The sequence below is a fragment of the Astatotilapia calliptera genome, chromosome 5 (assembly GCF_964374335.1).
Source record: "Astatotilapia calliptera chromosome 5, fAstCal68.1, whole genome shotgun sequence".
NCBI lineage: Eukaryota > Metazoa > Chordata > Actinopteri > Cichliformes > Cichlidae > Astatotilapia > Astatotilapia calliptera.
In genome coordinates this window covers 17,166,281-17,182,581 of record NC_137426.1, presented here as the reverse complement: position 1 = coordinate 17,182,581, position 16,301 = coordinate 17,166,281, and the positions used below count along the sequence as shown (strand labels likewise).

Genomic DNA, 16,301 nt, shown 5'->3' with positions numbered 1-16,301 from the left:
TACAGTATTTGGAGGAAAATCAAATGATCCTCTATGAGCAAAAACTCAGCAACAGTGTGAAGGAAAAACCCCTTTAAATAGGAAGAAACCTCTGGCAGCACCAAGCTCAGGGAGGGGCAGCCATCTGCTGTGACTGATTGGGGGTGAAGGGGAAAGAGAAGAATAGAAAAGAGAGGAAGGAAAGAGAACACAAGGATTTAAGGACATGCTGAGTGGGATATAAACACCTGAGGAGTGAAAAGAGGTGAATGGACAAGAAGTGCTCAGTACCTTCCATGAAATCTGAGCCTATAGCACCATAACTAAGTCATCCATCCACTTCTCCTTTTTCCTTTTCAGGGTCGCGGGGGGTCACTGGAGCCTATCCCAGCTGTCTTAGGGCTTAGGCTAACCTTAAATTTAGTAAGGGTGTCTGTCTCCAGGATGCAAACTGGGATTTGGCTCCATAGTAGAGAGGTCTGAGAGCTGAAGGCTCTGCCTCAAATTCTACTTCTAGAGATCCTCGGAACCACAACCAAGCCTGCTGCGTGAGAGCATAAAGGTGGTCATAACAAACATTGTCTACGAAACTTGTTAGAATTGTATAAACTCTGTTTTTGTTTTATATGCTGTACATGTGTGCACATATTCCAATAAATGCTGGCACCTATATCCCATTTTCCTAGCAAAATGCAATCTCAAGCCCAGTACTGTACTTTTAAAACTACAATTTTACTTTCACGGGCTATGATGTCTTCAATAAGTTCATGTGTATTAAGGTGGCGCTGTAATGAAACCGCATAATAAGCAACAATTCAATGAACCAAAGTGCTTCCTAAACATGAATACAACAGTAAAAATAATCCAGCCTCTTCCTATTTTCTGTATTTGATATTTTTTAATCTTGACACTACTTCAGGTACACAGAAGACAGTCTCTCATTAGTGAGACAAAGTCTACTACCTGGCAGGACAATTAAGTAAACCTTTACCGTGAATGACGTCACTTGATGAAGTTGAGTTTAAAGACAAATCATTATCGTCTCTTGGGATTCAATTTAGGATGAAACGGTGTGTGTTTTATTCTGGGTGGTCTGAGATTTCTTCTACATTTACAATCAAAAGTGGGCAGGAATCAGCCCTTATTTCCTGTCCTTCCGTCGCCTCACGTAGGAAGTGATGTAGTGGTGTTCATACCAAGCTGCAAGGCTCAATGAACAGCATGAGCAGGAATGCAGCATTGGCACATAAATCTGTCTGTAGCAATTTAATCATGTGCTGCCCACACATCTAGCAGTATCATGACAAATGCTGTGGGATCCTTTTCATTTTTCAACACACCCCCTAATGAGCACAGTGTTGTTATTATTATGACCCATATTTTCGGTACAGATGGGATGTGTGCAGGAAACTGCAAAGAATATGTTCTGTGTTCACGCAGGTCCACAGGAATGTTATTTTTTGGTATCGGGCTGGTCCCGACCACAGATTTGGGGGGAGGGCAGGGAAAGTTTGGAGGAAATGGCTGTAGAGAACTCCTCCTATGTCTAACTCTGCATTCCTCCTCGGTGCCCTTCTCTCCAAGTGTTCAAGCAAAAACCTCTGCAAGGAACGAAAAAGCAGAGATAGTGGATAGGAGTCACTAGGGAAAAGTATCTGAGGATCTCTCTCGAGCTCTCGACTCCAACGCTTTGAAACGGGTAAGAAGTTTACTCACACTTGTTAGGGAGGATTATAAAGAGACTAACAAAATACTTCTCTGAGCTTTTATGAAGTTACACTTTCTGTGTTAATCTTGAGATATGCTGGAGTTTTGTACAGTATAACTTAGCACTGTCTTTCTGGATCATCTGAGATTTAAGAGCAACATTTCCCTGTAATGCCAGACCAATGCAAACTCCTGGCAGGGTAACGACACAGTGAAGTGTGCCAATGTAAACAGACGTGCGATTTACAGACTCATAAGGTGACACATCAAATTCAAAATTTCATTTTATCCATTTCTAATTTGAAAAAGTAGACAAAAAAACATCACTTAAAAGGAGAATTTCTAATGTAGTGTGCAGGCTTTATAAAAAAAAAATCATTTAATAATTTTATCCAGATGTGTTACTGAAACTGAAGACTGTTACTTAGCTATGTAATTTCCCCTTTGAGCTTCCCAAACGTTCAGGAAAGTGTTTATTTTCCTCTCTTCTGTTACTGCAGAGACAGTTATTAGTCACACAGAGGAAACATTTGATTTAGGTTTTAGTAAATTTGCTGACTTATCAAAAGATTTAAATAGTTTTACTTGTTTTGTTTTGTTTTGACTCAGAGGCCTGTTTACAAAAAAATCATTTGACAAAGCGTTAAAAACTTTTTATTCGTTAATATGATTTTCATGCTTTGTGCATTTAAACGCTGGAGGTTTATATCCAGATTTTAAAAAGTAGAAGCCACAGTATTCGATCATGAGCATAAGGGTTTCATACTGCATGTTTGTTTACAGATGTTACAGAGTGCAGATGTTTTCATGTGCCCCTCAGAGACTGGATAGAGTCTAAAGAGATGGAGCAACTCCCCTGCATCCACTTCCTTCTGTGTGGCGTGCCTGTGCCTTGATAAATGAGCAGAGATTGTCAGTGAAACTGCCCAGAAGCAGACAAAGAGTCCAGTGTGTCAGGCCACGGAAATCTGTGGGTCACTTTAAATAGCATAAAAGAAGAAAACAAAGAGGAGTGTTCACTGACTAATTATAAAATCTTTTTAATAATTAATCATTTTACTTTCTCACATACTTCACAGGGTCATTTGCACACCCGATTCTAGGCTCGTCCTCGAATCTCAGAATAGCCATGGTCTTCCTACTCATCTCCTTAGTGGTGCTGCATTTGCTCTCCTTGGCCATGCTTGTCATTGCCACCCTTGAGAAGGTGAGACGTGGGAAATTGTGTTAAATAATTTACCCTCTTCTATCAACAGATGTCGCTGTTACTCTGTATTTCACATGAAGAGCACTGAGCAAAAGAATGGTGCTTCTCAACATACCAGCTGTAGATTTGTGCCATGTGCCTTTCTGTGTGAGTGAGCATACTTTGAATTTCTTTCTTTCTTTAGACCTGGTGGGTTTGGACAGAATCAGAAGTCTCCAACCTCTGGCATTACTGCATGTATGACAATGCCACAGAAGCCTGGTTGTGTTCTGCTATCAATCAAAGTGGTAAAAAAGTATTTCTAACTTCATACTTCCATCCATTCCATTCATCCATTTTCATCCGCTTTGTCCGGGGCCGGGTCGCGGGGGCAGCAGCCTAAGCAAAGAGGCCCAGACCTCCCTCTCCCCAGCCACCTCCTCCAGCTTATCCGGGGGAATACCAAGGCGTTCCCAGGCCAGCCGAGAGATATAATCTCTCCAGCGTGTCCTGGGTCTGCCCCGGGGCCTCCTCCCGGTGGGACATGCCTGGAACACCTCACCCAGGAGGCGCCCAGGGGGCATCCTTGTCAGATTCCCGAACCACCTCAGCTGGCTCCTTTCGATGTGGAGCAGCAGCTGCTCTGCTCTGAGCCCCTCCCGGATGGCCGAACTTCTCACCCTATCTCTAAGGGAGAGGCCAGCCACCCTTCGGAGGAAGCTCATTTCTGCCGCTTGTATCCGCGATCTCGTTCTTTCGGTCACTACCCACAGCTCGTGGCCATAGGTGAGGGTAGGGACGTAGATCGACCGGTAAATTGAGAGCTTCGCTTTTACACTCAGCTCCCTCTTCACCACGACGGACCGGTGCAGCGTCCGCATTACTGCAGCTGCAGCCCCAATCCGTCTGTCGATCTCCGGCTCCCTTCTCCCATCACTCGCGAACAAGACCCCGAGATACTTGAACTCCTCCACTTGGGGCAGGAACTCATCCCCGACCCGGAGTGGGCACTCCACCCTTTTCCGGCTGAGAACCATGGCCTCAGATTTGGAGGTGCTGATCCTCATTCCCGCTGCTTCACACTCGGCTGCGAACTGGAGCGGTGAGGTGAGGGACCAGACAAAGAGCGATTCATAAGACCCTTATGAAAAGGACATCGAGGGAACAGTTTACCCTGCCCGGGATAGGGTTACCGGGGCCCCGCCCTGGAGCCAGGCCCGGGGAGGGTGCCCGAGGGCGAGCGTCTGGTGGCTGGGCCTTAGTCCATGGGGCCCGGCCGGGCACAGCCCGAAGAGGAGACATGGGCCCATCCTCCCGCAGGCCCACCACCCGCAGGAGGCGCCATAGGGGTCGGGTGCATTGTGTGCCGGGTGGCGGCCAGGAGCGGAGGCCCTGGCGGACTGACCCCCGGCTGCCAAGACTGGCAATAGGGACTGGACTTCTGTGCTAATCACAGTTTGGCCATAACGAACACCCTGTTCGAACATAAGAGTGTCCATAAGTGCACGTGGCACAAGGACGCTCTAGGCCGCAGGTCAATGATCGATTTTGTAATCGTATCAGCAGACCTGCGACCATATGTTCTGGACACTCGGGTAAAGAGAGGGGCTGAGCTGTCAACTGATCACCACCTGGTGGTGAGTTGGATCAGGTGGCGGGGGAAGACGCTGGACAGACCTGGTGCACCTAAACGCGTAGTGAGGGTGTGCTGGGAACGTCTAGCAGAGGCCCCAGTCCGCGAGATCTTCAACGCACACCTCCGGCAGAGCTTCAACAGCATTCCGAGGGAGACTGGGGACATTGAGTCCGAATGGACCATGTTCAGCGTCTCCATTGCCGAAGCTGCTGCATTGAGCTGCGGCCGCAAGGTGGTTGGTGCCTGCCGTGGTGGTAATCCCCGAACCAAATGGTGGACACCAGAGGTGAAGGGAGCCACCAGGCTGAAGAAGGAGTCCTATCGGGCTTGGTTAGCCTGTGGGACTCCGGAGGCAGCCGACAGGTATCGACAGGCCAAGCGGAATGCGGCTCGGGCAGTGGCTGAAGCAAAAACTCGGGTGTGGGAGGAGCTCGGAGAGGCCATGGAAAAAGACTTTCGGGCTGCCTCGAAGAGATTCTGGCAAACCGTCAGACGTCTCAGGAGGGGAAAGCGGTGCTCTACCTGCACTGTGTATAGTGCTGGCGGAGCGCTGCTGACGTCGACTGAGAAAATTGTCAGGCGGTGGAAGGAATACTTCGAGGACCTCCTTAATCCCACTGACACGTCTTCCGAGGAGGAAGCAGAGTCTGGGGATGAGGGGAATGACCCGCCAATTTCCGGGGGCGAGGTCACTGAGGCAGTTAAACAACTCCTTGGTGGCAGAGCCCCTGGTGTTGATGAGGTCCGCCCCGAGTTCCTGAAGGCTCTGGACGTTGTAGGGCTGTCCTGGTTGACACGCCTCTGCAAGGTTGCGTGGAGATCAGGGGCAGTACCTGTGGACTGGCAGACCGGGGTGGTGGTCCCCATCTTCAAGAAAGGGGACCGGAGGGTGTGTTCCAACTACAGGGGGATCACACTCCTCAGCCTCCCTGGGAAAGTCTATGCCAGGGTGCTGGAAAGGAGAGTTCGTCCGTTAGTCGAACCTCGGATACAGGAGGAACAATGCGGTTTTCGTCCTGGTCGCGGAACACTGGACCAGCTCTTTATCCTCTCCAGGATACTTGAGGGTGCATGGGAGTTTGCCCAACCAGTCTACATGTGTTTTGTGGACTTGGAGAAGGCATTTGACCGTGTCCCTCGGGGTGTCCTGTGGGAGGTGTTGCGGGAATATGGGGTGTCTGGCCCATCGCTACGGGCCATTTGATCCCTATACAACCGTTGCAAGAGCTTGGTTCGCATTGCTGGCAATAAGTCGAACTCGTTCCCGGTGGATGATGGGCTCCGCCAGGGCTGCCCTTTGTCTCCGGTTCTGTTCATAATTTTTATGGACAGGATTTCTAGGCGCAGCCAAGTGGCGGAAGGCTTTCGCTTTGGTGGCCTCAGAATCTCATCTCTGATTTTTGCAGATGATGTGGTTCTGTTGGCTTCATCGGGTGAGGGCCTCCAGCTCGCACAACTTCATACTTCATATCTCTAATTTCATTTCTGCATCACTGGCTATTGCATAACAGTTCAAAGCTCCATAGTGAGCCATGCTCTTCCTTTAACTTGTTCTTCCAGACTGGCTGCAGTCTATCCAGGCCCTCATGGTCTTCTCTGTGGTCTTCTCCTCAATCTCCTTCCTGGTTTTTCTGGGTCAGCTGTTCACCATGTCCAGAGGAAGCCTGTTCTACATCACAGGCCTCTGTCAGGCCTTTGCAGGTATTTAATGACTTCTTCTTTCTTTGCAAAGAGTAACTAATTTACTAATTTTAGTCAATTAGTAGCTAATTTTGTATTAATTGGACTGGACACTTCCATTACATTGATTTAATTTTAAAAACAGTTGCTTTCTTATTTTTCCAAACTTTTTGAATCATGCTTTTCTTCTATATGGTTGAAGTTTGACAAAGATGTTAATTTTCTTGTCATCAAACAGTTTTCTTATCTCATGTGCACTTCAAAACATCAATAAACTGGTCTGACAACAGTTTGTGTAGCCTGATGGTTGTGATTATAATCAAAGTAATTGCACGATTCACACCTTTAAACTGTGGCTCACTAGAGCACCACCGTGTGTTAAACCACAGCTGTATCTAGTCCTCAACAAATTCAGTATTAGCTCCTGTCTTATTACCACTTGCTTAAAACTTAAAAAAATAAGTGTTTTTAACCTTCAAAGTCAGTTTATTGTGTTTTTCCTTATTTTTTTGCTGATACATTGGTGCATGCTCAAAACCTACTTTTCAGATAATGAGGCAAAAGTATGTACAAGTAATTCCTGTAAGCCTCGGTTAGTAGATGTTCAGATAATCGCTCAGCGAGACCATATATTCCAAAGATGGTCATCTGAGGCACAGAAGCCCCTCCCACCTGCAGTTAGAACTTTCGGTTTTGGGACAGGCAGCCAATCAGAACAGACCAACCGACAATCTTTTTGTTTTTTAGGGATATATATGCTGCATCTTTAGAAACCAGTGAGGTAGAGCATGACAGACAGCTCTTGGAGGTTGGAAAGCACTGATATGTCAAATGACATGGCTCCTCTTCTCTTAATAAAAGAGAAAACTGTATATGACCATTGATATTTAAAACCTTAAAATGATTGTACTTATATTTTAGGGAGTCATCATAGATGTGTATTAAAGTGACAATAAATGCTCCTCTCTCTTCTGACTGCCCCCCACCAGCCTCGCTGAGCGTTTAGGGCTCAAAATCCTGAGGAATTCTGCTCACAGTACTGTAAATAAACGTAAAGAACAAAACGCATAAGTGTAACAATAACAGACAGGTGTTAGTGTGAACCAATGTATCAGGTTCATCACCTCACCCGATGACTGTAAAATTAAGCAATGTCACTCACTCTCTAATGTGGTTTTAAAATACGATTTTTTATTGTTGTTGTTGTTGTTTATTTATTTTAAAACGTTTGCAGGTTTCGCGGACTTTGCCGCTTGCCTCATCTCCACCTTCCACAGAAAGGAGATTTTTGATGACTCAAGAGTCTTGAACAAAGGACACTTTGGCTACTGTTTCATCCTGGCGTGGCTGTGCGTCCCCTTGCTTCTCGTGAGTGGAGTCCTGTACATCCACCTGCGCAAGAAGCAGTGAGCCAACAAGAAGCTGAAGCGAAGGCACCTTATTCAGAGACCTTATCTGTCTCTCTCTGTCTTTCTCTTTCTGTCCCTCCAGTTAAGAGTATAAGCACACATGATGAGGAAATAAGATGACTGAGAATGAAGTGCATCTTTAAATGCCACAGCTCAGTTTTCTTATTCCTGCTTCCAGGGAATTCAAAGTTACTACAGAATAATTGAGTGAGCAAATATATGTATAAATTTCTGTGTTTAATGTTTATATATATTTTTTATGCAATGAGAAAATGCACTCATTAAAAGGTCATGCATTCAGAGCTGGGCTAAAGAGCATTCCTGTGTTTTAAAGGGTTCAGTCTGTGTGGGCTTTCCTTTGTTTCTCAGTAAGTGCTTTGTAAAGCAGAGGAGGTTTAATCTAACGACGTAACACTGTGGCTGCAAAAATGCTGCTCCCTCTTTGTCATTCAATCGCTCACCAATTTGTGGCATTCGCTGTTTATCTTTTCAAAGCAACATCAGGACATTTTCAACGGAACAGAAGAGGGGGGAAAATCAGTGATAACTCCCGCGTGCTTTAGAAACACAAACAGCTTCGTTAAAGCACTTCCAAAGAAATCAAAATGAAACAGCTTACAGATTGCACCTATCACCGTTTGATGCAGAGCTAGATACAGTATTACACGTTACCCGTAAACTTACCCGTCAGGCTGGACCGGTCCCAGAAAAAAAACACTGCGTGGCGCACGACAGCTTCTCAGATAAAGCATGCATGGCACTATAATCCACTACACGCCTCACACACAGGTATATGCATCTTCTTTACAATCGGAAACCGGCAATATATGCTGTGAAGACAGAGGGGATAAAGTAGAGTCATGCCAGGGCGTCTGTGATCTGAAGCGATCCGTCAGCTCCGCAGTATGTCTGGAATCTGGGAATGGTGTCAGCAACAAGGAGTGGAAGCCTTTAATGAAATTAGATAACAGGTGGGTGAGGTGACACACACAGAAGAATCACAGCTGCTCTCAGCTTACGTATCGTATCACACTTGAGCCAAAGAGATCAAACTGCCCAGGAGGTGAGTTTCACAAAGTGCTGATTTAGTCATCAAACATTTCAACCTATTTTATTTTTTGGTTGTTTTAGGGGACAAAATCGTAGAGTCCGACTGCAAGCGAGGACAAGATATCTCTGAACTGCCATAAATGGAAATAGTGAGTTGTTTTTTTTTCTGGAGGAGTGAATGAAAATCTCCGTTTTTCTTGATTGGAGAGCGACATGAGTTGAGTTTCACTGCTTTAAAAAAGTAAACGCTTATTGCCGGGAAAGACTACAGTCATGTCAAACAACGAGGAGAGTCTGGATGAGGATACAGTTTTCCTGCCGGTGGATGAGTCCTCCCCGGAGTTCATCTATAGTGAGAGGGAGAGAGAAGCAGTGGAGAAGCTGCTGAGCGCTGGACCAGAGGCTTTCTACTCAGTCGTCAAAGAGCTCCCCGACTGCTTCTTATCCTCTGAAGAGGTCAACCAGTTTAAAAGCTGGGTTCAGAGCTACTCTTTCAACGATCCGCGGCTACAACATGAGAATGGAGCAGAGAGCATGGCAGAGATGGAGGACTTCTGTTCCAGTTACTTTCCCTGCCACTCGGACGTGCCAGTCCCGGGCCTGGAGTTGGGCTGGCCTCATAAAACCCCCTGGTCGGTAACGGCAAGTGTCACAGTCCACACCAGCCCTCCTGCAGAAGGGGAACCTTCAGTCAGAGAGGTGATCAGACGGCAGTTACAAAGAGCCAGACAGGTACGCAAATTTCAGCTGGATTCATTATTTTCACGAATAGAAACAGCTTATGTTTTCATATGAAGTACATAAAGTCAGGATATCTAAAAGGAAATTAGTTATATGCTTAGACCCTGATGAAGACGCCTGTGTTTGTCTTGCTTGCTAAATTTCTCCTAGAGTTAAATATTTTTATGTTGTTGGGGGTTTTTTTGCACTCCTGAAGATTTCCCGTAGAGAAAGCCTTAGAGGCAGCACTTCCTCTAAAGAACTCGTTTTGTTGTTAGGCATTTCTCTGATAATTAACCATCAAATTTTAACTTTTAGCCATTATGATTTCATCATTTCTTTTTGTTATGATTGTATTCTTATGATAGGCCTGAACACTGAAAGAAGTGGGCTTTAGTTAAAAATGCAGGCTAAATTATATACATGCATATTTTCATGTCATTCAGGTAATTGCCATCGTGATAGACAGACTGACAGATAGTGCAATAATTGGAGATTTACACAGTGCTGCCTCTCGGGGCGTCCCTGTCTACATCATCCTGAACCAAAGGTCCATTCAGGAGAAGTTCTCGTCCAACAGGCTCTGGCATCCAGTGAGTCAACACATACAAATCAGCACACACCTAGCAGCCATCCTTCACACATGGCAGTAAATAAAACAAAGATTTTAGTTGGACACAGCAGCGCATTGTGGAATGGGATATTTTCATTTGCTATCCTGGTCTTAACATGTGCAACAAAGTCTTGTTGTGCTCAATGTGGTGGCAAATTTGTTTAAGCTGAAAAAGAATGAAACTAAAAACACTTCCCATATGTCCCATGCTACTGTAGTGACATCTATAAGCACACATTTGTTCCCAAAGTCTAGTTTTTGTATTTATTTAAGTTAAAAATGCTTTTCAAATGTAGTTTTATTGCTTTAGTTCAGTTTGAGTTACTTGACTCTGTGCACATATGTTGGAACTCAAACTGCAAGTCTTGTCTTTTTGCTTTGACAAGCTGATGGTAGGAATGTATCAGAGAATCGGCCACACAGCTAAACTGGTTGCACAGCATTCAATGGAGTTTGTATTGCTTTCAAGCAAAGACAGCATTCTCATTAGAGCTGCTCATGAAATAGATGAACAGAAGGTAAAATCAGGGCAGAATTCAGCCATACTTGGATAGAATGCTGAATTAAAACCCTGTTTACACTTATATCCAATCCTTTCCACAAAATCAATTTAAATCCAAGTGTAAACGCAGTCGTACCTGTTACATGCACTTTTAGACATTCTTTCTTGTGTCCTCAGCGGATCAAGCCTACACTCCTTTGCATTGATTATATCACCTTGAAACCTAAAGTACCACTTAATCATATCAAGATCATGGTCTTGTTTGTACCTACAGTACTTACAGCGTTACACACCAATGTGACGATTCAGCTTTTGGCACTGTCACAGGTTTTAGTGTAATGCAATGCTGAGTTTAAACCTTGTGTTTTGACAGAACATACGGGTCCGAGCTCTTGGTGGGAGAAGTTTTGGTTTAAGGGATGGAAGAAAGCTGGTTGGGGAAATGAATGAGAAATTCATTCTGGTGGATTTAGACACAGTCATCCACGGCAGCTACAGGTAAACAGATTTGGCTTCCACCTGCTTGTCTTTGTATGTGAGGCGTAAATGCTTGAAAGTGACTCAAAACATTGTTGCTGAATTCTGCAGCTTCACCTGGACGGATACCCACCTGCACCGGCAGCTGATCACCGTCCTGAGGGGACCAGCTGTTGATGCATTTGACCGGGAGTTCAGGATTTTGTATGCTAGTTCACTCCCAGTTCTTTCCACTGCAACCCATGTGAACCAAAACCATCAGCTTAAAGACATTTCAGCTGTCAGACTTCTGAAAAGGATCTCTGTTGATCCCGATATCACCGACCCTCCCTCCCCACGTGCTGTTTCCCCTCTGGACTGGGATAAGATGGGAGTTTTTTCAGAAGAAAGCAGCTTGCCAACCAGTCCTCTGTATCTTCATGGGGAAGTGGTGAAGCTGGAGATGGCGCTACAGAGCAGCATGCAGTTAGATAAAAACACACCTTTAATGGATGGATTTACTAACAACCAAAACCATCTTGAGGATAAAAGAAGGTAGTGTATCTGAATTAGTCTCCACATCATCATCAGTCCTTGAATAAATATGTCAGAATACAGCAGACATATTTAAAATTCTCATGGCCAGAATTTATTCTGTCCTTTAACCAAACCTGTAGCTGATCTTCTTGCTTCTTGCTTTAACCTGCCATTCCTTTTGTATTATTCTCTGAGTAATTTCCAGAATAGCAAACTGGATATTTTCAATATTTTGTGCTGCAGGATGTTTTTTTTCAGATTTTTGTGTCTGACAGATTCAAAGAAAACTTCTCTCCAGTGGAAACTGAAGTTGTTAAAAACTCAACTTTGAAGTGAGTCTTATTAAAAGCTATGTTATGATTTGAACTACTAGCTCATGTCGATGATTTACACAAACATTAGGGATCTTGATTATGCTCATAGGAACAGAGAGCCTTTGACAGCAGAGCCAGCTACTTCAGAGAGAACGAAAAGGTGAAATCAATAAGACACCAAAAAAAAAGAGAATTATTTTTAGACTGTCATTTTCAAATATATGTATATTTTCACCATGTTATTGAAGATTTTTTAATTCGACAGGATCACAGACAGCCTTTCTCCAGTGGCAACTGACATGGAGAAATCCACTTTCCAGTGAGTCTTATGTAATGATTCAAACTATTCGATTTTTTTTTCCATGTCAATGTTTTACACAAACTTTTGGGATCTTGACTATTTTCATAGGCGCAGAGAGTCCTTATCAACCCAGCCGGATACTTCAGACAGAACAAAAAGGTAAGATCAACAAGATACAACTTAGTTTTTTTTAAAATTGATTGTCCAAATTTATCTATTTGTAAATATTTTAGGATGTTTTTAAAGATTTTTGTGTTTGACAGGGTCAAAGACAAAATCTCTCCGGTGGCAACTGATGTCATAGAAAAATCAACTTTCAAGTGAGTCTTGTTATTAGCTGTGGTATGACTGAGATTATTAGGGGTCTGTTTTTTCCAGGCTGAGGATATTTGGGATCTTATTTGTTTTCACAGGAACAGAGAGCCCGTATCAACTCAGCCAGCTACTTCAGACAGAGTAAAAAAGTAAGATCAACATGATATATGGAAAAATAATTATTAATTTTAAAATTTCACGTCCAAATATATCTATATTTTGAGGACGTTCTTACAGATTTATGTATTTGTCAGGTTATCTGAAAGCGTGTCTCCTGTTGCAACTGACATAGAAAAATCAGCCGTTTTCAAGTGAGTGTTATTATGAGCTATGCTGTTATTAAGACTATTAGCTCGTTTGCACAAACATTTAAGATCTTGATTATTTATTAGGAGCAGAGAGTCTTTCTCGACTCAGCCGGATACTTCAGACAGAAGAAAAAGGTGAGATCAACAAGATACAAGTTTTTTCTTTGGCAATTTCTTGTCCAAATATATCTATTTGTATATGTTTGTAGGATGTTTTTACAGATATTTGTATTTGATAGGGTCAACGACAATCTGCCTCCAGAGTCAACTGATGTCATAGAAAAATTACTTTTCAAGTAAGTCCTATTATTAGCTATGCTATGATTAAGACAATTAGTTGTCTCTGTTTTTTCCATGATCTTGATCTTGGTCTTGATTTAGGAGCAGGGAGTCCTCATCAGCACAGCCAGCTCCTTTAGAAAGAACAAAAAGGTAAGATGTCATGTCCAAACATCTGGCACCAAAATAAGTTATTGAAATAATTGTATAAATAATAATTTAATGTCCAAATTGTGTATTTTGTAGATTATATTGTACCGTACTCTATTGTATCCAGCACATTTGTGGCTTATTGAGAAAAGCTGGTCATAAGCATTTTAACTGTACCTACTTTAAAATAATGCCAGATTTTTCTTCTGTGTGTATGTGTGTGTGTGTTGGTATGATTTTTTTTTTAAATTACTTTTCTATCCTTTTATATTCAAATGACATGTTCACACAAGGAAAACTTATTTTTTTAAAGGATAAAGCCTGGTGGTTATAATTTAGCTTTCCTTAGCTTTCCTTTTGCATATTTATTCAGAGTTGTTTCATTTTCAAATGGTCTAAAATGTCTAAAATAAAGTTTGTCACTTTTTATTCCTACTGGATGGAGTGCAGCATGGAGAGAGACACTTCCAGGCACCACCCATCAGAGAGGAGCACGACTTTATATACCAGAAATACATCTAGATATGATGACAAAGCAAACGAGGAAACATACAGGCGTTACTCTTTTCAGGCAAGAAGGTACTCTATTAAAGAAGAGGAGAGTAAAACAGATGATATTGCAAAAAAAATGGTGAACAAGCCATCTTCTAGAGTAAGTAACCTGCTTTTGCTTTCAAAACACTCAATCTCATCTTGATATGGAGCTCCTAGAAAAGCTAAGATGTATTTCTCTCCTGTCAGAAGCCGATAATCTTGAGCATGCACAGGGAGGATAACTTCAGCGCTCTGAGCGACATCATGAGGAAAATTCCACGTACCAGTTCAGGACTGCTTAAGAGAGAATCAAAGAGTATACATACCCAGTCCATGTGGGATCTGAGCAAGGAAGACGCAGCTACAAGTCATGAAAAGAAAAGAGTCTCAGTGCCGAGATATACCAGGCCCACTGTAAGTGTGCAGATTCAACTAACTAACTAACTAACTAACTAACTAACTAACTAACTAACTAACTAACTAACTAACTAACTAAAGGACTTAGAGACTTAGAAAGATATTTATTGAGGCTCTCCCTTTTCTCTCTGTGCTCTCCTTTTTTCTTCCCCCTTAATCCCTGTGAGGGGTTATGTCACATCGCTGCCTCTCCCTGCGCCTGGATTGGCCGGGAGTTACTTCCTGTTAAAAGGAAGAATCCTCCTAGTGCTGCTCATCGGAGATAAATTGAAAGTTTGGGGTTTTACTTACACTGCAGTGCATTTAGCTCACAATATAAAGAACCTTTTATTGTGATTTGGGACTATAGAAATAAACCTGAAATTAAGTCAGTTGTCACTCCACAAAAACATAACAGTGGCCTTTTGCAAATATCTCTTCTCCTCAGTATTAAAAGTTATCATCTTAGAACTCTGAAGTAAGTAATAAGAAGCCAAAAAAAAGAAAAAAATTATTTTTAGTGAAATTTCCTTTTAGTAAAATCCATGTGTTTGAATCATTGCAAACAAAAGATAAACATACATGTAGAAAGTACAAATTAGCCAAGGGTTTTCTGCCTTTTTGGCTGGTGACCCCTAAAAACTACAATCAAATTTTTAAAAAAAAGTTATTGTCTGAATGAGTGAAATCACATGTAATTTATTTTTCAAATATTTTAGAAGCGACAAGAATCATTTCTACTGTTTTAGAGTAAAAAAAAAGAAAAGAAACTAAGTAGTCTGTTTTATCTCTGTAATTACCCTCAGGTTGAAAAGCAAAGGTAGCATTAACTTTAAATTCACTCATATGTGAGAAGTATATAACTATAGTGCCATAGTGCCAATATCTGATACTCTTTTTCTGTTTCCCTGACAGTATGAGCCATCTTACATAACACCTGGTCTTACCCTGATGGAAAAGAGGAACGACAAAGCGAGGTCCACATTAATGCCCACAGAGAGGCCTCGCAGTTACACTTTTCTCGGTGTGGACTCGGGAAGGAAGAAAGGAGGAGCGGGAGAAAACCATGAGTGATATACTGTGAACACGTTCTGTCACAAAGCAAAGAAACCGGCTGGCAGTGGATATTTTACGACATCTGCAGTGTTAACTACTTAAAGTATAAGCCAAAGCAGGCAGAGACTGTAATGAAAAGCATTAGTAACAGGCACATGGATAACAGGCATTATGGATACGATGTTTTACATGTACGGTGACTTACATGTAAAATAGTCATATTGTTGCTGCTCACCAGGAAAAATATCCACTCTGTTATTTGCTAAACATCTTTTTTGATTAAAATGTTCATAGAAGTGACTTCACTGAGCCCCTTGGGGGGTTTAGATCTTTGATGATGAACTGATAATGACTTCATTAGTTACACTTTGCTGGTACCTTTATCTCCAGAACTGCCTCAATTCTTCAAGACACAGGTTCAACAAGGTGCTGGAAACACTCCTCAGAGATTTTGGTCCATATTGAGATTACATCATCACATGGCTGCTGATATTTGGTGACTGTGGAGGATGTCTGAAAACAGTGAACTCACTGTCATGTTCATAAAAGAAGTTTGAGAAACACAAGTTTGAAAGCCAAATGTTGCAGCAGAAATCGAGACTTATCAATTGTCCTGTTCTTACCTGACAGGAGTCACCATGTGTGGTCTTCTGCTGCTATAGCTCATGTATAACGTAGCACAGAAAACATTGCGGTTAAATATTGAATATATTTATTTGCCTTTCAAAAAAATATAGTGAAATGTATTGTAATTTTACATCATCAAATAATTTAGTTTTTCCTGTTTTTTGTTGGGGGGGGGGCTTTACTGTTTTACTATTTGAAGTTACTGTTAATTCTATGGTGAAAATCACAGTTAGAATGTGAAATTAAATTCTGTTTTATCACTTTTCATATTTTAACAATGCCAACTTGGCAGACTAAACCTGTTTTGTGTAATCTGGGCCTCCTCATCTACAAATGATGTTACCAGAAAATATCCAGTTTAACTGTCATACTGCTTATACTGGCCTTCGACTTCTACCTCTACTGTTGTAAAGTACATTTTCAGATCTTTCAGTTATTCTAGCAAGGAGAGAAAATAAACATGCACATCCATCCATCCATTTTTCCTCTTATCCAATTTGGTGTCCCGTGTAAGCAGGAGTGTATCTCAGTTCTGTTAGGTGAAGA

At 42.4% G+C, this 16,301-nt stretch overlaps 2 protein-coding genes across 7 annotated transcripts; both read left to right on the top strand.

Moving 5' to 3' along the window:
- Positions 1–1,431: 1,431 nt before the first annotated feature.
- emp3a (epithelial membrane protein 3a (MAM blood group)) lies at positions 1,432–7,899 on the top strand. Of its 3 annotated transcripts, none has more exons than XM_080301770.1 (6): positions 1,439–1,678; positions 2,507–2,656; positions 2,766–2,893; positions 3,078–3,180; positions 6,069–6,209; positions 7,423–7,899. In XM_080301770.1, the coding sequence occupies exons 3-6, from the start codon at positions 2,816–2,818 to the stop codon at positions 7,596–7,598; spliced, it is 498 nt and encodes a 165-aa protein (XP_080157896.1). In that variant the 5' UTR covers positions 1,439–1,678; positions 2,507–2,656; positions 2,766–2,815; the 3' UTR covers positions 7,599–7,899. The 3 variants fall into 3 exon arrangements, with proteins under 3 accessions (XP_080157895.1, XP_080157896.1, XP_080157897.1); XM_080301771.1 differs by having other exon boundaries at positions 2,470–2,656; XM_080301769.1 differs by lacking the exon at positions 2,507–2,656 and having other exon boundaries at positions 1,432–1,678.
- A 444-nt stretch (positions 7,900–8,343) lies between these two features.
- fam83e (family with sequence similarity 83 member E) lies at positions 8,344–16,230 on the top strand. Of its 4 annotated transcripts, none has more exons than XM_026167627.2 (18): positions 8,344–8,568; positions 8,729–9,379; positions 9,814–9,960; positions 10,856–10,980; positions 11,071–11,493; positions 11,751–11,807; positions 11,899–11,949; positions 12,055–12,108; positions 12,199–12,249; positions 12,354–12,410; positions 12,504–12,554; positions 12,660–12,716; positions 12,798–12,848; positions 12,953–13,009; positions 13,095–13,145; positions 13,593–13,794; positions 13,884–14,090; positions 14,988–16,230. In XM_026167627.2, exons 2-18 carry the CDS (start codon positions 8,921–8,923, stop codon positions 15,144–15,146), a joined length of 2,259 nt encoding a protein of 752 aa, XP_026023412.2. In that variant the 5' UTR covers positions 8,344–8,568; positions 8,729–8,920; the 3' UTR covers positions 15,147–16,230. The 4 variants fall into 4 exon arrangements, with proteins under 4 accessions (XP_026023412.2, XP_026023410.2, XP_080157893.1 ...); XM_026167625.2 differs by having other exon boundaries at positions 11,878–11,949; XM_080301767.1 differs by lacking the exon at positions 12,953–13,009 and having other exon boundaries at positions 11,878–11,949.
- The last annotated feature ends 71 nt before the right edge of the window (positions 16,231–16,301 follow it).

Excerpts from the sequence above, each read along its gene's own strand:
- fam83e (XM_026167625.2), top strand. The coding sequence starts at position 8,921 with ATGTCAAACAACGAGGAGAGTCTGGATGAGGATACAGTTTTCCTGCCG. Across the intron at positions 13,146-13,592 it reads CCTTTAGAAAGAACAAAAAG|CATGGAGAGAGACACTTCCA; the intron begins GTAAGATGTCAT and ends GATGGAGTGCAG. Across the intron at positions 14,091-14,987 it reads CGAGATATACCAGGCCCACT|TATGAGCCATCTTACATAAC; the intron begins GTAAGTGTGCAG and ends TTTCCCTGACAG.
- emp3a (XM_080301769.1), top strand. The coding sequence starts at position 2,816 with ATGGTCTTCCTACTCATCTCCTTAGTGGTGCTGCATTTGCTCTCCTTG. Across the intron at positions 2,894-3,077 it reads TCATTGCCACCCTTGAGAAG|ACCTGGTGGGTTTGGACAGA; the intron begins GTGAGACGTGGG and ends TTCTTTCTTTAG. Across the intron at positions 3,181-6,068 it reads TTCTGCTATCAATCAAAGTG|ACTGGCTGCAGTCTATCCAG; the intron begins GTAAAAAAGTAT and ends TTGTTCTTCCAG.